This window comes from Anas acuta, chromosome W (assembly GCF_963932015.1).
Source record: "Anas acuta chromosome W, bAnaAcu1.1, whole genome shotgun sequence".
Lineage (NCBI taxonomy): Eukaryota > Metazoa > Chordata > Aves > Anseriformes > Anatidae > Anas > Anas acuta.
This window is the reverse complement of record NC_089016.1, coordinates 1,209,016-1,228,162: the sequence shown is the minus strand read 5'-3', so window position 1 is coordinate 1,228,162 and position 19,147 is coordinate 1,209,016. Positions and strand designations below refer to the sequence as shown.

Below are 19,147 nucleotides of genomic sequence, written 5' to 3'. Positions count from 1 at the left end.
CAAACACGGGGGCACAGCCTCAGCCCCCCCACCTCACGCCCTCGTCAGCCTCCCAGAACACCTGAAAACCCCTAAATATCCCCCAAATCCCCCAAGGCAGCAAAATCCCCCAACCCCTCCACCCCCCCCCCTCAGGTTTTCCCCCAGGCTCGGCCTTGAGCCCTCAGAAATGGGCTTAGAATTGAAAGAAAAGGTTTTGAAACCCACAAATGAGGCTTCGGACCCTAAACACTGGGTCCCCTCGCACTGGGAAATGGGATTTGGTGTGAAAAAGGAGGGTTTAAGCATGCAGTGAGGTTTTGGGGTCCTGGAAAGGGAGGCTTGGATTTAAAAAAGTGGTGTTTGGATATCAAAAAAGCGAGCTTTTTGAGCCTGGAATTCTAAAATCTTGAAGGTTGGAAAGATCTCTCCACGTAATTTGGAGCAGTGCCTCATGAAAGCGTAGCCCTAAACCTTTTAAACTGCTCCAGGCACGGTCTAAGGAGGTTTTCTGACCTCCAAGGGAGCTTTTGAGGTGAAAAGGCTGGATTTTCCCAAAATCAATCTTGACTGAAATAAAAGGATGCCTTCGCAAAACTTTATCCTCTCAAAACTTTATCGTCTCAAAACAAAATATACCAAACTAAAACTTTATTCTCTCCAAACGGGGCTGGGGTTTGATCCCTTCTTTTTCCACACATATCCTTGAAATTTTGTGTTTACCACGTACTCTACAACCACAAAACCCTTTTTTCATCCCAGTGTTATAAGTTGCCCCCTTAATTAATTTTCAGAGAGCATTGCATTAATAATAGAAAGGAATTTATCGAGTAAGCCAACAGCAAGCAAAACAGCCCTGGGCGGCCGGGGAGTCCCGGCTCCGCCAACAGTGCGCACCTCACCCCCGCCAGGGTCCCTTTTTATATCTTGGTAATTCCGGGATTACGCAGCACATCCTGGTATATTCTGCGACTGCGCGCACTGTTGCCGGGGGGCCGTCTCTGTCCCTCTGGTGGTCGTGAAGATGAAGGCCATAGTCTTCCTCGGCGTTGTGGTTCAACTTCTTTTTTTTTGTATTTGGTCATGTTGGCCCAGCGTGAGACAGGAAGGCAGGATGTTGATACACTAGGTTAACAATTTACCAGGAGATGTTACATGAGCTTTGCAACAGTGTCTGTGAACAAAAGAGGCAACTGAGATGCAGAAGGAGAGAAGGGGAGGGGCTTCTCTTTTTTGTTACATTAAGCAAAAGAATTTTCATAGTGTCTAGCCAAGCCTTATACAGCTCCTTACTTCAGCAGGGAGCTCTCACAACTCCCGCTCCTCAAACGGAACTCCTTGTTTTTATAATACAAAAGACAATGAACAAACATTTATGGTGTATTACAATCCCTCCTTTTTCTTTTAGTTACTCATTTTGTTCACTGAAGCTCTGCAATGCCTGGCTACTAAGAACTAATGTTTCCTCGATTCCTTCGCTGGTACTTAATGGCTCTTATTTGGCATGTATGAGCATTAAATGTGCCGCTTCTAAACGTCCCTCTACAATCGCAATCAATTTATTAAAAATACATGGTCCAAAAGTTAGTGATATTATTAAGAACAACAAAGGTCCTGTTATTGTTGATAATAAAGTAGTAAGCTAAGGTGAATAATTAAACCAAGATTCATACCAGCTCTGTTGGGCTTCATTCTCCCGTTTCCTTTTTTTTTTTTTCCAACCCTTCCCTGGGTCTTGCCATTGTATCTCTTACCACTCCAGTGTGATCAGCATACACACAGCATTCCTCTTTCAGGGCTGCACACAGCCCGCCCTGTTGTAAAAAATACCAAATCTAATCCCCTACGATTTTGTAACACTACCTCTGAAAACGGCCTGAGAGATTTTCCAGGGCCGAGATGGATTGTTCAATTTGGGTCAGGTCCTCGTCCACAGCAATGCGTAAGGAAGTAAATTCTTGATTTTGTTTAACCAATGAGGCTACCCTGGTCCCCACTCTAGCTCCTCCCAGGATTATTAGGGTGGCCAGTTAGAGCCGTGAACAGTTCCCGTCTTTCCAGATGATGCCTTGCCACTGTGTGCTGGGTGTACATACAATCCTCAGGGTGGTATAGAATCCTTGGTATAATTATCACCTGTATACAAAAATCACGAGACGCATTGAAGAGTTTTAGTGATAGACAAGGAGTTACGCCCACTGACGAACAAACCCACCTAGCGTTGTTGGCTGGGATTAGCCACTCGGTTGATTGTTTTCCATTCTCCATGATATTACATAGGTGACACTTCCCACTGGGAACCGTGGCCACACACCTACCACCTCCAGTGACTTGTGTTAGTGTTACCCTTATGTCTTTTCCCCAACTGCAATGTAGAGGGCTGTTCTCATTTGTGCGGGAGGGCTCCCCAGGATTCCCGATAGCATCATAATATGAAGGCCTTATACTAAAGCATAATCAACAGTGTTTTGTTACATTTGGGTTTGTTTTGTTTAATAATTGGTAGCTGGCATTCATGACCCCCCCATATGTTATTCTCAGCTATGTTATCATTCTCAGCTTTACCTGAGCTCGTAGGGCTGCCGAGGGTTGGCACTGTAGTATTTTCTGCAGGCTGGATTCCCTGGACACTTTCTGACAATACCTCATCTGGTCCTACTGCCTGGGGCCTATCAGCATCCTCCTTTTTATTAGTATGAGGCCTCCCCTATCTGTTCGGTGTTTGTAAAATCTGACACCTCACATTTTTCCTAGTACCCAGCTAGTATCGTCCAAGTTTGTTATATTTATATATAGAACCTTGCAAATTTCTTTATTTCCGTGGAAGGTTCCTGGATACCCTATACCATGCCCTCGCCACCCGGAACGGGGATCTGCTTGTCGGTTACAACCTTGCGGCCCATATCCCACTTGTAAAAATGTATCCCGACCAGCCCTGAGTGTCCAGTCCGTAGCAATGGTTTCACACCCCCGGTATCACAGAATCACAGAATCACAGAATTTTCTAGGTTGGAAGAGACCTCAAGATCATCGAGTCCAACCTCTGACCTAAAACTAACAGTCCCCACTAAACCATATCCCTAAGCTCTACATCTAAACGTCTTTTGAAGACTTCCAGGGATGGTGACTCCACCACCTCCCTGGGCAGCCCATTCCAATGCCTCACAACCCTTTCAGTAAAGAAATTCTTCCTAACATCTAACCTAAAACTCCCCTGGCGTAACTTTAGCCCATTCCCCCTCGTCCTGTCACCAGGCACATGGGAGAACAGGCCAACCCCCACCTCGCTACAGCCTCCTTTAATGTACTTATACAGAGCAATAAGGTCACCCCTGAGCCTCCTCTTCTCTAGGCTGAACAAGCCCAGCTCCTTCAGCCGCTCCTCGTAGGACTTGCTCTCCAGGCCCCTCACCAGCTTCGTCGCCCTTCTTTGGACCCGCTCCAGCACCTCGATGTCCTTCTTGTAGCGAGGGGCCCAAAACTGAACACAGTACTCGAGGTGCAGCCTCACCAGAGCCGAGTACAGGGGGACGATCACCTCCCTAGCCCTGCTGGTCACAGTGTTTCTGATACAAGCCAGGATGCCGTTGGCCTTCTTGGCCACCAGAGCACACTGCTGGCTCATATTCAGCCGACTGTCCACCATCACTCCCAGGTCCTTCTCTGCCTGGCAGCTCTCCAACCATTCCTCTCCCAGCCTGTAGTTCTGCTTGGGGTTATTGCGCCCCAGGTGCAGGACCCGGCACTTGGCCTTGTTGAACTTCATACAGTTGACCTCAGCCCATCGGTGCAGCCTATCCAGATCCTCCTGCAGAGCCTTCCTACCCTCGAGCAGATCGACACACGCACCTAGCTTGGTGTCATCTGCAAACTTACTGAGGGTGCACTCAATGCCATCATCCAGATCATTGATGAAGATATTAAAGAGGACCGGCCCCAGCACCGAGCCCTGGGGGACGCCACTACTGACTGGCCTCCAACTGGACTTGGCTCCATTTACCACGACTCTTTGGGCCCGGCTATCCAGCCAGTTTCTAACCCAACGAAGCGTGCGCCAGTCCAAGCCAAGAGCAGCCAGTTTCTTGAGGAGAATGCTGTGTGAAACGGTGTCAAAAGCCTTGCTGAAGTCAAGGTAGACCACATCCACAGCCTTTCCCTCATCCACCCAGCGCGTCACTTTGTCATAGAAGGAGATCAGGTTCGTCAAGCAGGATCTGCCTTCCATAAACCCATGCTGACTGGGCCTGATTGCCTGCTTACCCATCAAGTGCCGCATGATGACTCCCAAGAGGATCTGCTCCATGAAATAAACCCATCCAAACCAACAAAGACAGATGAACAACTGGAAAAGTGAAAATAAATGGACATCTCCTGTTCAGTATCAGATAATGATCTTTTTTCTAATGTGTGCTTTATTTCACCATTATCCTCACAAGGTAACATCAAATGCATTCCTACTAGACTAGGGTTAGTTTAAAAGATTGTATGTAGCCTATCTTTATCATGTCATGTGTCATCCTAACAAGCTAATTTTCACAATCAGACACTGTTGTAAGTCAACACCTTTAACATTTTTCTTTCCAACCTGGATTTAAAGTGGGATTAAGGGAGAACATAATACTTCTACATAGAGGACCTCACCTTCTATCAGCAAATAAATGAGACGGACTAAATCTCACTTTACCAACAAGCGAGAATGGAGCGGAGGATACAGAGAGGTGGGATAATGCAAGCTTATGTCAGAATCAGTGTGCCTGCACTTTAGTTCACGTGGTGAACTGGGGTCGGGGGGACTGGGTGCTCAGGGATAGGCTGGGCAGTCAGCAGGTGGCGAGTGATTGCATTGTGCATCACTTGTTTGTACACATTATTAGTAGTACTATTATCATTATTATTATCGGTTTCCTTTCTTTACTGTCCTAATAAACTGTCTCTATCTCAACCCACAGGTTTTCATTGTTTTTCTGATTCTCTCTCCTACCCCAGAGAGAGAGGGGGGGAAGGTGAGTGAACGGCTGTGTGGTGCTTAGCTGCCAGCTAGCTTAAACCACAACATTATTAATAGTTTCCAACAGATGGTTCCAGAAGCACAGAGGTTATGGCCCAACTAGTCTCACAACCAGTAATTTTATCATATCAGAAGGCAGAGTTACACAGCAGAGCAATATGATAACACTAAACCACCCCCCAGAAATGACAGACAGCACAACAGGGAACACATACAAGTAATGTGCCATACAACACAATTCTGAAAGCAAACACAGCAAACCCAACATCAAAACAAAACAAAACAACCACAAAACAAAAACAAACACAAACAAACAAACAAACAAAAGTGATCATCAACTATCAAACTGACCTAATGCTTATAACGTCTTTTAACATGCTCTGGTCAGATCTGCAAAAGGGTTACAAAGGGGATCAGGGCTATGACTAGGGCTATGAAGACAATTAGAGGACTGAAGCACCTGTCATACTAGGACAGACTGGGAGAACTGGGCCTGTTTAGCTTGGAAAAGAGAAGACTGAGGGGAAACCTCATTAATGTATATAAATATCTGTGGGGAGGGTGTTGAGAGGATGGAACCCAACTCTTTTCAGTTGTGCCCAGCGACAGGGTGAGAGGCAGTGGGCACAAACTGAAGCCCAGGATGTTCCAGCTCAATATGAGGGGGCACTTCTGCACTGTGAGGGCGACAGAGCACAGGGACAGGTTGCCTAGAGAGGCTGTGGAGTCTCCTTCTCTGGCAATATTCAAAACTCACCTGGATGCCATCCTGTGCAACATGCTCTAGGTGATCCTGCTTGGCAGGGGGTTGGACTAGATGTTCATCAGAGGTCCCTTCCAACCTCAACTATTCTGTGATTCTGTGATCTGTCCTAATCCCTACCCGTCAGGCCCCACATTGTGTGCCAAAAGGACTTATGTAGCAGGCAGCTAAGTACCACACAGTTGTTTGCTCATCCTCCCCCCCAACCCAGTGGAATGGAGGGGAGAATTGGGAAAAGAAAAAAACCAAAAAACAAAGCTGGTGGCTTGATACAAAGACAGTTTAGTAGGACAAAAAATGAAGGGGGAATGATGATGATGATGATGATAAGAATAATAGAATGTGCAAAGCAAGTGATGAACAAGGTAATTGTTGCTACACACACACTGACTGATGCCCATCCCACCCCCAAGCAGTGGTCAGCTCTCCCCCACCAAGCCATTTGGGTAATTCTGGCACCATGTGGGTAATTCGGGAACTACTCAGCTCTGTCCCTGAACTCCAAGTCGCACACCGTGTTCTCCAGATGCACGTGGAACCCCATATCTCCCTACTCTGAGTCTGTCATGATAATTGTTGAGCAATCTCCCTGTCCTTATTTCAACCCTTGTGCCCTTTACGTCCTATTTGCTCTCCCTTTCCCTTTGAGGAGGGGGAGTGAGAGAGCGGCTGTGGTGGAGCTCGGCTGCCCACCTGAGTAAAACCACCAAAGTTTGATACAAAGGCAGCGTAGTAGCACAAAAAAGGAACACTTCTGCTCACTGCCCCTGGTGGCCCTCAGTCTCTCAACCTCCTTGTTCAGCTCTGCCACCACGCTGACCACATCTCCCACCTGCTTGCACCTCACGCAGGTGCAATACCTGCCTCCCTCCCCTGGCAGCCACAGGCTCTGGCACTCCCTGCAGCCAGAGACCTGTACGGCCACGGTTCTGGACAGGCCTTTGGGGCACCACAGCCTTTTTGGAGCAAGCTGCACCCAGTACATGCTGCACTGCCATGGGCTGCTGGGAAGCGTGGGCATCAGGCAGCTCTTGGAGCAATCCTCATTCCTCCAGGGGCTGCTTTTATCCTCTGTTTCCTGAAATAAGACTTCCACAGGGGTGAAGAAACTCAGCCGCTTGGAGGGCAAAGCGTAATGAAGGGCTGAACTTCTCAAACAATCCTGCAGCCAGGCTCTGCTGATGGAAAGCCCACGGGGGCAGAGGCCAGGAACGGCACCCAGGCTGCTGCCCATGTGAAGGACACAATCAGACTGATTTACTCTTCCAGCTTTAATTAAACAGAGTCATTTGCCCTGGCTATGCAGGGCCAGCAGCAACATTCTGCAAGTCGATCCCATAGAGGTATTGGTGTCTTAATTCGACTTCTCAGTTTTAGGATGGTGTGAGCTGCTGTAATGCACACTGATGGATCGACATCCTTCACGACAAGTTGGAGGGCTGCAACAGGAAGAAATAGAGCAGAGATGAAACCCACATGTAATACACAATAAATGTTTGTTCATTGTCTTTTGTATTATAAAAACAAGGAGTTCTGTTTGAGGAGCAGGGGTTGCGAAAGTTCCCTGCTGAAGTAAGGAGCTGTATAATGCTTGGCTAGACACTATGAAAATTCCCTTGCTTAATGTAACAAAAAAGAGAAGCCCCTCCCCTTCTCTCCTTCTGCATCTCAGTTGCCTCTTTTGTTCAAAGACACTGCTGCAAAGCTCATGGAACCATCTCCTGGTAAGTTGTTAAACTAGTGTATCAACATCCTGCCTTCCTGTCTCACGCTGGGCCAACATGACCAAATACAAAAAAAAAGAAGTTGAACCACAACGCCGAGGAAGACTATGGCCTTCATCTTCACGACCACCAGAGGGACAGAGACGGCCCCCCGGCAACAGTGCGCGCAGTCGCAGAATATACCAGGATGTGCTGCGTAATCCCGGAATTACCAAGATATAAAAAGGGACCCTGGCGGGGGTGAGGTGCGCACCGTTGGTGGAGCCGAGACTCCGCGGCCGCCCAGCGCTGTTTTGCTAGCTGTTGCTTACTCAATAAATTCCTTTCTCTGGTTAATACAATGCTCTCTGAAAAATTATAGGCGGCAACTTATAACACCACGGACCTTCAGAGACCTCCTGGCATGCCTCCAGGCCATGCCAGCCCCACCTGTCTCCTTCCCTGGCCACGGGGAGCAACTGGGACAAAGGGATCAGCTGGAAGCTGCTGCTCAGGAGCATCCCACGTCTCCCCCATTTCCCTGGAGCATGGGAAGGCATGGCTGCACACTGTGCAGGCTCTGACCCCTGTCCACTGGGCGCAGCACCCCCAGCACCGCCTGCACTCACCTTGGATGAGCTCATTCAGCTTCTCCTCACTCCGAATGCCAGCAGAGCCGACAGCAAACCCTAGGCACAGTGCTATGGTCAGAGCCGGCTTCCCAGCACAGCCCCATGTCCAGCCAGCCTGGCTGCGTCCCCTCCAGCTCCCCGCCAAGGATGGAGCCTAAGGGGGGGCTTGAGCGAGGCACACCCCAGGCCCATCTGCATGGACAGGGGGCTGAGGAAGGCACAGGGCTCCTGGGGGTACAATCAGGGGCTTCAGGGCCCACAGGACTGGGCCTTGCTGCCAGGGCAGGGCCCAGACAGGGAAGCAGGGCCTTGGCTTACCGATGAATTTGACAGCCATCTTTCGCAAGCTGGTCTGATCATCCTCCAGGTATGTCAGGCTCTGCTGCAGGTATCCTTCCACCCTGCTCCTCTTCTGCTTGAGCTGGAGAAAGAACAAGGGCACAGAGCTCACAGACCCTCCCCAGCCAGCCAGACAACTCCCTCCTGCCAGCACCCCCCTTCCCCTTTCCCCCAGGCCATCCCCAGCTCCCAGCCAGGAGCTCTGTGGGGCTGAGGTTTGGAAAGAGTTAGGAGACCATTCTGTCCCGCTGCCAAGGCCCAGAAGGGCTAGGGTCTCCTCCCGCATGCTGGGGGTGGGGAAGGCAGAGGGGCCTGCAGAAGAGCCCTTGGGGCTCTGTGCTGGAGGGAACGGAGCCACGATGCAGCTGCAGGCGGGGGACTCTGGGCTGGAGCAGCCTGGGCATGTCAGACAGGCTTGTCCATATGGGGCCTGGGGCTGTGTGGTTCTCCTTACCAAGTACCCCCCAATCTTAGAGATGTCCTCAGTCTGAGCCAGCTGCTCAAGCTGTTTCCACTTCAGGAACTTTGCACAAGCAAGTAGGACTTCTGCAGAGGCCTGTGGAGAAGCAGAGGCAGGGAGATGGCACCGCACACACATACCTAAAGTGTCTGATTGCCTGCTGCCCTGGCCCCGCCATGCCCAGAATACCCCTCTGGTGTCAGCACACCCAGTGCCCATGTCAATGGCCAGGTCTGAAATCTGTACCTTGGCCACACTCTCAGTGTTGTCATGCATCCGGAAAAGCAGTGGAATAATGGCCCTGTGCACCGTCTTCTTCATTTCTCCTTTTTTCCACCACAGCACAGACTCCATCAAGTCTTTGAAGAGGAGCACGGAGCATTCTCGCACCTCACTGGACACCTGTTAGGGAGGGCAAAAGGAGGATTTCGCCAGCTGCCAGCCTCCCCCTGTCCATGGGGAGCAAGGGCCGTAGGGTGGCTGATGTGAAGGGTGAAGCCTCGTGTTCGGAACAAAGGAGCTAAAGGCCTGCACAAGGCAAAGCAACAGGTTTCCTGCACGGGGTGCCTGTGTCTCAGAGTGCAGTCCCAGCTGGCCCACTTTTGCTAGTAGCTGCACCAGCCATGTCAAAGCAAAGCTCTACTGGGAACGGGCTGAGGAGGAGACATAGCTGGCCTTTGATAATTCCTCTGGGGCATTCTAAGACTACTCAGCCTTCATCTTCCTGCCCCCAGAACAGAAGCCCTTGGCTGTCCAGAACTCTCAACTCGACAGGGAGAAGTCCTGCTGCACTGCAGAGCCCAGAAGACAGCCCACCATAACCCAGAGGAGCAGAGAGAGGAGAAGGCCCTGCCCGAGTGCTGCCCACAGGCCTGGCACGAAGGGCAATGCCATTGCAGGGTGCCCATCTGCGGGGCTCAGTCACCAACAGCAGTCTTACATCGTTAAAAAGAGGCAGGAGTCTCCCAGCCAGTGCCAGAGCGATGGGGCTGGCCTCCTTCTTCTCCAGATGACGAATCACATTTTTGAAGATAGTCAGGGCCTTCATGGTGATGTGCGTGTTGTCATACTGCAGTGTATTCATCACGTCCGGCAGCAGGACCAACAATTTTCCTCTCTGTACAGAATGACACCATTTGCTTTTAGTCAAGAGGGGAAGGGCCATCCTGGCCAAAATAATCTGATTACGGAGCACCAGACTCCTGCCCTGTTTCCTGGTAGCACAGACTGTGTTGTGGGGACAGAAGGGCACAGGGAAGGGACTTCAAGAGAGCAAAGATCCTGTATCCCCTGCTGAGTCACCCTCTTTGCCACCTGCTTCCAGGGAACCCATTGGGAAAGCTTCTGGAAAGCTCAGCTGGCAGCCACCAGGCCCCACCACAACCCACCACACCACAACCCACCCCACCTCCTGCCTCCCAGCCAAGGCCAAGCCATGGCGTTGCCTCCTGCCCCAGCACCAGGTTGCCAAAAGGTTCACTTGGCAATATCTCACTCACCATCTCAGGTCTTGCTGACATGATGTCGAGGGCTCTGAGCATCATCCAGACCATTGGCAGGCTTTGAAGCCTCAGACACATGCTAAGCGTCTCAGGGACACATAAATACACTAGTAGCTGATCCGTGGGGTTCATCATCTGAAACGAACACAGCCATGAGAAATGGGCAGAGCCTACGGGCTGCGCCCTGCAGCTCCTGGCTCCCCTGGCAGCTCAGGGCAGGGCATGAGGGACACGCAGCCCTTCCTGGAGCAGCCATGCCTGCGGAGGAGTGTGTGGCTCCTGTGTGCCCTGCGCCTGGCAACACAGAGCATCCTTTCTTTGCCTGCTCCTCCTTCCATCTGGCCATCCGCAGCCTCTTGGTCTCACACCTCTGAGGAGCGACTGACCAGCACCATCTGGCACAAAGCAGGCACTGGAAGCAGGTGGCTACAGGTGCTACTAGTCCCTGGCCTCACAGCTTGCTCAGCCCGTGCAGAGGCCATGGCTCTGCCCCAGCCCCAGACATTGTCCTGACTCTGCCCCAGTCATTGCCAGGAGCCGGGGGAAAGACAGCACTGCCAGGAAAGGGGCAGGCTTCATGTCTGAGCACACGGACCCCGCATGGCTGGTGGAGGGGGGCTGGTGCTGGCCCTAAGGGGCTGTGTCCTTGTGTCCTGGAAGAGGTGACAGGTTGGAGAAGATGGGATGGGGAGAGGACTGTGCCTGTTTTCCTGGAGGAGCACACATAGCCCCAAAGGGGAACAAGGTGTGTTGTCTGGTTACTCACAGTAAAGTGAATGATGCTTAAGTCCACGGCGCTGACTGCAAAGAAGCTGCACACTTCGTTGTCCTGGAGAACATTCCGTAGCTCCTGCAAGATCTTCTCTGAAGTCACTGGAAGGGAAAGCATCGCCTTCCAGATGTCCAGCGTAGTGCTGCAAGCCCAGAACACACTGTTGGCAGGGCTGCCCTGGTCACAGCGCCATGACCCAGACCAACCCCGCAGGCCCCGGGCTGTCCTGCAGCCCTGGACCTCGCCACCCCGTGCTTAGGGAGCCCTGGGGGACCAGGCTGGGCAAGCAGGAGGGGCCTGAGGTGGTGCTCCCTGTGGGGCAGGAGGGAGTGTGATGGGGTCTCTGGGCTGCCTTGGTCTGGTCTGGATGCTGAGACCCTGGCTGCCCCAACAGGGCTGGCGAGCACCGTGCGATGGAGGGGCCCACTCCACTGGGAGGATGCGCACCATGCGATGGAGGGGCCAGAGATTCTCCAGGTCCTTCTCCCCACATAGAAAAAGCCCCCAGGGCTTCTGGGGCTGGTACCTGTCAAGTGTCGGGAGGTCTGTCAAGATGCTTAGGAGCACTTCCCTAGGAAACTGGTTGGCCATCGTGGAAAGTACTGAGAAGAGTTTCTGGTGGTCTGAATCTCTGCAGTTGCTCAGGCTTTCATGGATGAACCTCAGAATCTTTGGCACCTGGAGGAGATGTGGGAGAGAATGTAGCTGCCACTGGACTGCAGCCAGTTGCCCAGGGACCACTGAAACTGCTGCCCAAGAGCTGGGAATTCGAGGCAGGATGAGTGAGGGATGAAAGGGCTCAAGGGCAGGGCAATCCAGCCACAGGCTGCTTACATCCATCAGCCAGGTGGCAGGGTCTTCAACTGCTATGTCCACCATGAATTCGGCCCAAAAATGCTCATCATCTTCGGTGCTGTAGCTACTCATTATGTCAAGAGTCTTGAGGATGATGGCTGTCCTCTGAGAAGGCTGGAGGTATTGTCCAAATGGCTATGGAAAGAAGGAAGGAAGATATGACACATTCAGTCAGGGGAAAGGAGGAACAAAGACCCTTCAGGGCAGAGCCGTGCTCATGGTCCCCATGAGAATCCATGAGAAGGGAAAGGGAGATGGCCTGGCTGGTGGGTGCCTGGCTCCTTACCTCTTTCCTGCAACAGTTGTACAGGAAAGCAAACAGATTCCAGATCCTCTCCGCGGCGTTTACCTGCACAGCTCTGCTTGAAGAAGTGGTAAATTCCAGTAGCAGCTGTGGGAAGAAAAGCTTCTGGTCTGCTCTGGGAGCTGACAACTGCTCCAGCAGAACTGCCTGGACTCACGCTGTCCATCATGGAATTCCTCAGAGCTGGAGCAACGCCCTGTTCACACTGGGAAGGAAAGCACAGGGGACCAGGAAAGCAGAGCGATGGCAGCTCCAGATGCTGCCAGTGTGGTGCACAAGGGCAGGGCTCAAATTCTCTCAAATCCACCACTGCTTTGGTGCAAGGAGAGCTCTGCGGGCAGAGGAGGCCCAGGAGTGCTGCGGGGAAGCTGCGCTGTGACACAGGAAGGACGTGTGGAGGGCAAGGGATGTTGACAGCAGCCAGGGGACACCGGGGCCCTAGAAGAGCTTGGTGGACAGACCCTGGCTCCCCTGAGTGTGCTGGGCACAGGCCTGGCAGGCGCTATGGTCTGTGTGCATGGCACAGGGGGCACTCTTCACTACTATATGTCACCTCACTCTAGGGTGAGGAACAGCCACTGTAAAGCTGATGCTGTGCAAACTGCAGACCTTCAAGATGCTCTGCAACTTATCACCGAGGCTGGAGGCCGGAGGTCTGATCAGCAATGTTCTCAGCATGACATCCATCTTTTGCAGGATCTGTAAGAAGGACAAAGTGTTGTGGCAAGGGTGAGAGGGAAGGGGTGGAGGGAAGCAGTCCGAGACCTGCCTCATCAGGGATCTTCAGTTGTTTCTGAGCAGGAGGAAACTCCATGCAGTGCAGGGGAATGGGGGCTCTTGTGGCTCAGCAGCACATACCGTCATGGTGAACCAAGCGTCCAGATCCTCAGTTCTCAGAAGAAAGAAGACGCTGCTAACGCATGCAGCTACGAGAGACAACATTTCACCCTCCAGTACAGTCTCCACTGTGCTGTAGAGAGAGAGACATTGTCAGTGGGAACGGTGCCTCTACAACAAAGGGAGATGGACACAGTCCTCCAGTGGAAGTGTGGCCATGGGGGTTGACAAGCCCCATGATTGGTGATAACATTGGACTTTTAACGATGAGGCTATGAGGAATGTAAAGAGTTCAGAAGGAACAAAGAAGGGTCATTCAGGAGACGCCTTGCTGGCTCAGACTGCCTGTTCTCCAGCCATTAAGACATGGAAGTTGCTTGGTGTTTGCTGTTGCTGGGCCAAGTTGTTGATCAATGAATAATTAGTAGAAAATACTTCTGTAGAGCAAATGGTATAAAAAGGGAGCCTGTCCTCAATGTCAAGGGAGTGGAAGTTACGCCCTCAATAAAGAAGAAGTTACTGATCCCTTAAAGAACCTTGGTGTCCGTGTGGTCATTACGCCACATCCTCCCATGGGCAGGACTTTGTGGGAGGGATGGGGAGCCCAGCTGGGGGATGTATCCTCTTCTGCAAGGCTGGCCTGGGCCAGAGGACAGTCCTGACACCTCCTGCTTTGGGGCAAAGGCTGAGATGAGTCAGGAAGCTGCAAGGCTCCCTCTTCCCTCTGGACAAGTCCCGAGCATGGAAAAGCAAAGGCCTGCCCGGATGGAGGATGTGTGCTTGCCAGGGTCAGGGTCACCTGGCTCATGCCCTGGGGTTGTGCTAGCCAAGCCACGGATGGGGTTGGGCACATACCTCAAGGCAGAAGTAGCAAGGAAGGCTTCCTCCCACAAGTCTGTGCACGGGTAATCAATAGGCTTCTCTTCCAACAGCGCCTGGAGAGCACAAATTAGATGGAACCTGGCAGCCACAGGCACACAGCGCCAGCAGAGCCAGCACTGTTGGCAGGGTTGGCAGAGTCCTGGTATCCCCAGCCAAAAGTGCCCCCCTGCACCTTGCAGTGCTGAGGTCCCAGCAGCACCCGAGATCCCACTCGGGGTAGCTGGGTGTCCATGTATGTTTGCTCCCAAACACCCCTGCCCAATGCCCAGGGAGCCTCGCCACCTTCCCCAGCCCGCCAGACGTCCCCTCACCTGGATGTTTGCTGTCAGCTTATTTTCACGGCAGAAGGTGTCCAGGCCCTCTAACAAGCCCTTCTCTTGTGCGGTTGTGAACACAGTGACGATATTCCTCAGGAACATAATCTTCTGCACATCATCCTGGCAGCCACAGAGATACCAAGAGGGAGCGTGAGGGGGGAGCCACAGCCAGCAGGACCGCAGCACTGTGGGGTGCGGAGCTGTGCGGGACGCCTGGAGGGCAGCAGCTCTGCCCAGCCAGCAGCCCTCCAGCAGCCTGGCAGCAGAGCCGGGGCATGGCCAGGACATGCAGGCACAGCCGCCATGGAAAGGGTTGCTCTTACCCTTTCTGGGTTTTTGACGAAGGCCTTGATGAAGTCCACAGCTTCCTCTTCCTCTTCGTACACAGGTAGCCAGCTAGCATCTAAGACAGAAGGAGAGCAAGGATTACTGTAGAGGGGCTTCAGGATGAAGCAAGGGAAGGGGGCACTGGCTTCAAGCAGGGGGCACGGCTGGCCCCAGCCCTGCCCACCCCAGCGTAGACCCTCACTCACCAGACTGCAGCGGCTCCACCTCGCACACCGCAAAGGGCTCCAATACAGAGCTGCTCTCCTGGGACCTCTCACTCGCTTCCCAGGCCACCCTGGGGCAGCTGGGGGGTCTCTCCTCCATTGCGAGTGATGAGAGAGTCAGGAGGGCGCAGGCTCGGGACAGCCACAGGCAGTGCGGAAAGACGTGGGCTGCACTTGGGGGCTCCTCGCCAGTCCCACTCGCTCCTGTCCTATCCCCTCGCTGTCCTGACGGACACTGGAGGGGCCGTTGTGCCAGCACCGGCTATTGCCAGATGACACTGGCCTGTGTCACAAAGGGTCCTCCTGTGATGTCATGCCCCCGGCTGGGTGATGCTGGCTCAGGGCCCTCCCTTGTTCTCAGCTCTTCTCAGGGCTGCTCTTGCATGCAGGCCCAGGAAATGGCCCCATAAATTTTAATATTGTCTTGCAGTTGATGCTATTTCTTTAGGAGCCAAGGAAAATGGGAGAAGTTAATGCACGCTCAAGGGTTTTACATCTTACTGCGATCAAAATATCCAAGCTGATTGCGGGCTGAGTAGTGATCATATCATGACATGCATTCAACTGAAATCTAAAGAGAGGACCGAGCTTCATTATCTCCCCTATATGAAAAATGAATCAACTGATTCACAAATATTGTTCTCTTTAGAGCCATTTAAAAAGAAAAGAAAAAATCCATATATTTCATTTGTAAAAATATTTGCAGTAAAGATCTGTGTCCTTAAATAATTCTATTTCATGAGGACATAAACCTTTAGTTCTGTGGAAACCCAAATAAATGTTTATGAACTGCTACACTTCAAACAGGACTTCACCTTGGTAGGGCCTTGTCCTCACTCTGCTCCTCTGGAATCTTGTGGGATGTCTTCTGGGCTCAGCAGTCTGGAAGGACTTAACTCTGTCACACTGATAGATCTGGGTGCTCCAAGAGCCCTGTGCTGGGGACGAGCACAGCCCCTGACTAAAGCATGTGCCACCAAGAATTGCTTGCAGATCATTGAGGGTTCCCTCTTCTGACAGTGACCTGCAGGACCAGGCATCCTCCCCCTGTGCTGAATATCCTGGTTTTGGCTAGGCTAGAGTTAATTTTCCTCCTAGTAGCTGCTATAGTGCTGTGTTTGGGATTTAGGATGAGAATAATATTAATAGCACACTGGTGTTTTAATTGTCGCAGAGCAGTGCTTACACCAAGCCAAGGACTTTGCAGCTTCGCACTCTGTCCTGCCAGCAGGCAGGCTGGGGGTGCAGCAGGAGCTGGGAGGGGACAGAGCCAGGACAGCTGACCCAAAGTGGCCAAAGGGGTATTCCATACTATCTGGGGTTATGCTAAACGATATATAGGGGTGGCTAGCCGGGGTGGGTGGACTGGGTGCTCAGGGATAGGCTGGGCATCGGTCAGTGGGTAGTGAGCAATTGCATTGTGCATCACTTGTTTCGTATACATTATTATTATTATTACTATTATTATCATTATCATTATTATTCTGTCCTAATAAACTGACTCTATCTCAACCCACAGGCTTCATTTTCCTGATTTTTTTCCCCATCCCAAAGAGGGAGGGGAGAGGGTGAGCGAATGGCTGTGTGGTGTTTAGCTGCCAACCAGGTTAAACCATGACACAGCTTGATGGCTGAAATCTTTTCACATATCTCATAGCTCACTCTGGTATAGAAATCATGTGGTTAATCTCTTCTTCTTCATCCTCCTGCTACCTTTATAGCCCAGATTTAGAGTAGCCTGCTTCATCTTCTTCCTCCTTTCTTGTCTGGGTAGGAGTTTCCTTCCATTAAAAAACAAACAAAAAAAAATCAAAAACAACAACAACAACAAAAAAAAAACCTGACTATCACATCCATTATTTTCTCATGCATATAGGAGCAACTGATAGTGGCACAGGTTGGTTTTCTGGTTCAGCCATGGGGCCCACCACAGGGTGTGGAGGGGTTGCAGTTTTTGTCACAGATGTTGGAGTGTCTGTAGGGCCTGTGGTAAGAGGTGGAGAGTGTGCATGGTCTGTCACAGGGTTGGAGCGGCTGCTGGGTCTGTTACTAGAGTTGGAGTGTCTGTAGGGACTGTCACAGGTTTTGAAGTTTCTGTAGGGGCTGTCACGAGGGCTGGTGTAACTGTGGGGCCCATGTCAGGAGTTGCTGTGGCTGCAGGGCCTGTCACAGGAGTTATTGTGTCTGCAGGGCCTGTCACAGGGGTTGGAGTGGCCTCATGGACTATCACAGGAGTTGGAGTGCCTGCAGGATATCTCACAGGGACTGGAGTGACTGCAGGGGCTGTGACAGTAAGTTGGAGTGTCTGCAGGGTGTGTAATAGGTGTTGAAGTGGCTGCAGGGTTCATCTTTGTGGATGTAGGGCCTTTCAGAGGAGTTGGAATAGCTGCAGGGCCCCTTGCAGGTGTTTGAGGGGCTGCAGGGCTTGTCACGGGAGTTGGAGTAGCCACAGGGACTATCACAGGTGTTGGAGAGGCTGCAGGGCCAGTCACAGGTGCTGGAGTGGCTGCAGGATCTCTCACAGGTTTTGGAGTGGTGTTGATTGAGACTTGGTAAACATAGGCCAAGACCAAGCATGTTCCAGCGATTTGTGTCTCTTTGGAAATGCCGGGGTGATGACACACCTTTTTCAAGCATTTCAACAGTTTTTTTTAGGATTCTGTGCTTGCCTAGGGGAGAAGTTCCAAAGCACTGGAGGTGACCACAGCTCTAGGTGCCTGCCCATATTCTCCCACACTTCCTGCTATTCCTAACTCTCTTGCCTGGGGACAGATCCCTTAATGACATTCTTAAGCACTTGTTTAAACAAAAGCTGAAACACATTCACTTGACATCACAATATGAACATGCTGGTTTGACCATCCCAAGTATATTCAAAGCTTTGCAGAGCTATTGTAAGTAGCCTGGAGGAGAAGGAGGAGGTGAAGGAGAAGGAGGGAGTGAAGAAGTGATGCCCATTGTTGTTCCCTTCCCACCACTGCCCACCCCGATTGACACCCTGAGGAAAAAAGGTCAAGAGTGTAATTCTGAATAGCTTCCGATATATGGTTCCCAAGGTATGGAGGTGATGGCAATGCCCGGTACAAGTATGAGATTAGTCTCATGACCAATAATTGTATCCTATTATAAGTCAGTGTTATCCAATACAGCAAAAGAATAACCTTAAACCCACACCCAGAAATGGTAAACAACATGACAGGGAACACATACATTTAATAATGTGCTATACAACACTATTCTGAAAACAAGCACAACAGACCCAAGATCAAAAAAATTAACATTGTGATAAGCAACTCTTAAATTGATGTAATGCTGATAACAATTTTCTTTTAACATGCTCTGTCATCTTGTGAGGAATGTTTTAACAATTCCAATTCGTGTCCATAAAGTTGTGTCCATAAAGAATAATTCTGTTTGAATCCTGTCTGCCTCTGGGCCCTGCACTGGCAATTTAATTCTTGAACCACAGATGCAGTGTGTCCCAGTCTCCCCCTCATTCCAGTCAATTTATCACGTCTTCAGAAAACACTCCTTAAATTTATGAACCTGTTTGCTTTTGTTATTCCTAACTTCTAGTTCTAACAGTTACAGTTTTTTTTCTATCTTCTTCGAGATTGATTTAACACTGCTATAGATGTTATATAGATGACTGTGAATAGCTGGGAAAGAATGTTTTAATTGCTCGTGCGTCGTCAAGCTGTTTGGGAGTTTCAGAACAACTGATAATAACTGGTGACTGCTGGTGACTGTTATGAGATACTATGTGGATCCTTGGTATCTGGCCAGGGGGGGCCAAGAGATTAAGAGGAAGAAAAAACAAGCTGAAGGACGGTTGGGAGACAAGACCTGCGGAGAGCGTACAGAGAGTATTCCATAAACTTGGAATAGTGCCGAGTAAGTACAAAGGGTGAGAGGAAGACTACGAGCCTTCAGCATGAAAGACCCCTAGAGACCCCCAGAGGAGACTGATGCGCATGCTCCAGTAGGAGGAACTGGACCCCGGAAGCTAATTATAATAATCTATTTTTTTTAGAAGTAGTAATGAATATGTATTAGTCTAGGTGCATAAAAATCAGCTGCTTGATGTAACTGGTGTGCGGCCTGTTGGAGCGGAGATTCCCGGTGCACCCAGCGCTGTTTGCTTACCTCTATTCCTTTATATTCTTTTAATAAATCCTATTTTTTTATTTAATCCTAATTTGAATCCTGAGCCATTTATAACAATGGTCCTTACTTATGCCCT

The 19,147-nt window shown here is 50.9% G+C and overlaps 2 protein-coding genes across 2 annotated transcripts; both read right to left on the bottom strand.

Moving 5' to 3' along the window:
• Positions 1–6,923: 6,923 nt before the first annotated feature.
• Positions 6,924–9,992, bottom strand: LOC137847212 (maestro heat-like repeat-containing protein family member 7). The gene is made up of 6 exons (XM_068665491.1): positions 9,825–9,992; positions 9,131–9,286; positions 8,879–8,980; positions 8,404–8,506; positions 8,083–8,142; positions 6,924–7,189 (listed from the first exon to the last, which is right to left on the bottom strand). The coding sequence occupies exons 1-6, from the start codon at positions 9,966–9,968 to the stop codon at positions 7,026–7,028; spliced, it is 729 nt and encodes a 242-aa protein (XP_068521592.1). The 5' UTR covers positions 9,969–9,992; the 3' UTR covers positions 6,924–7,025.
• Positions 9,993–10,387: 395 nt separating this feature from the next.
• Positions 10,388–15,004, bottom strand: LOC137847461 (uncharacterized). Its single transcript, XM_068665731.1, has 10 exons — positions 14,887–15,004; positions 14,677–14,756; positions 14,010–14,473; positions 13,176–13,287; positions 12,927–13,016; positions 12,300–12,404; positions 11,993–12,148; positions 11,511–11,836; positions 11,153–11,300; positions 10,388–10,465 (listed from the first exon to the last, which is right to left on the bottom strand). Exons 1-10 carry the CDS (start codon positions 15,002–15,004, stop codon positions 10,388–10,390), a joined length of 1,677 nt encoding a protein of 558 aa, XP_068521832.1.
• Between the last annotated feature and the right edge of the window lie 4,143 nt (positions 15,005–19,147).

Excerpts from the sequence above, each read along its gene's own strand:
- LOC137847212 (XM_068665491.1), bottom strand. The coding sequence starts at position 9,968 with ATGAATACACTGCAGTATGACAACACGCACATCACCATGAAGGCCCTG. Across the intron at positions 9,287-9,824 it reads TCCTGCCTCTTTTTAACGAT|GTGTCCAGTGAGGTGCGAGA; the intron begins GTAAGACTGCTG and ends CCTCCCTAACAG. Across the intron at positions 8,143-8,403 it reads GATGGCTGTCAAATTCATCG|GGTTTGCTGTCGGCTCTGCT; the intron begins GTAAGCCAAGGC and ends CACTGTGCCTAG.
- LOC137847461 (XM_068665731.1), bottom strand. The coding sequence starts at position 15,004 with ATGGAGGAGAGACCCCCCAGCTGCCCCAGGGTGGCCTGGGAAGCGAGT. Across the intron at positions 13,017-13,175 it reads ACGCTTGGTTCACCATGACG|ATCCTGCAAAAGATGGATGT; the intron begins GTATGTGCTGCT and ends TCCTTCTTACAG. Across the intron at positions 10,466-11,152 it reads TAAGCATCATTCACTTTACT|CATGTGTCTGAGGCTTCAAA; the intron begins GTGAGTAACCAG and ends TGAGACGCTTAG.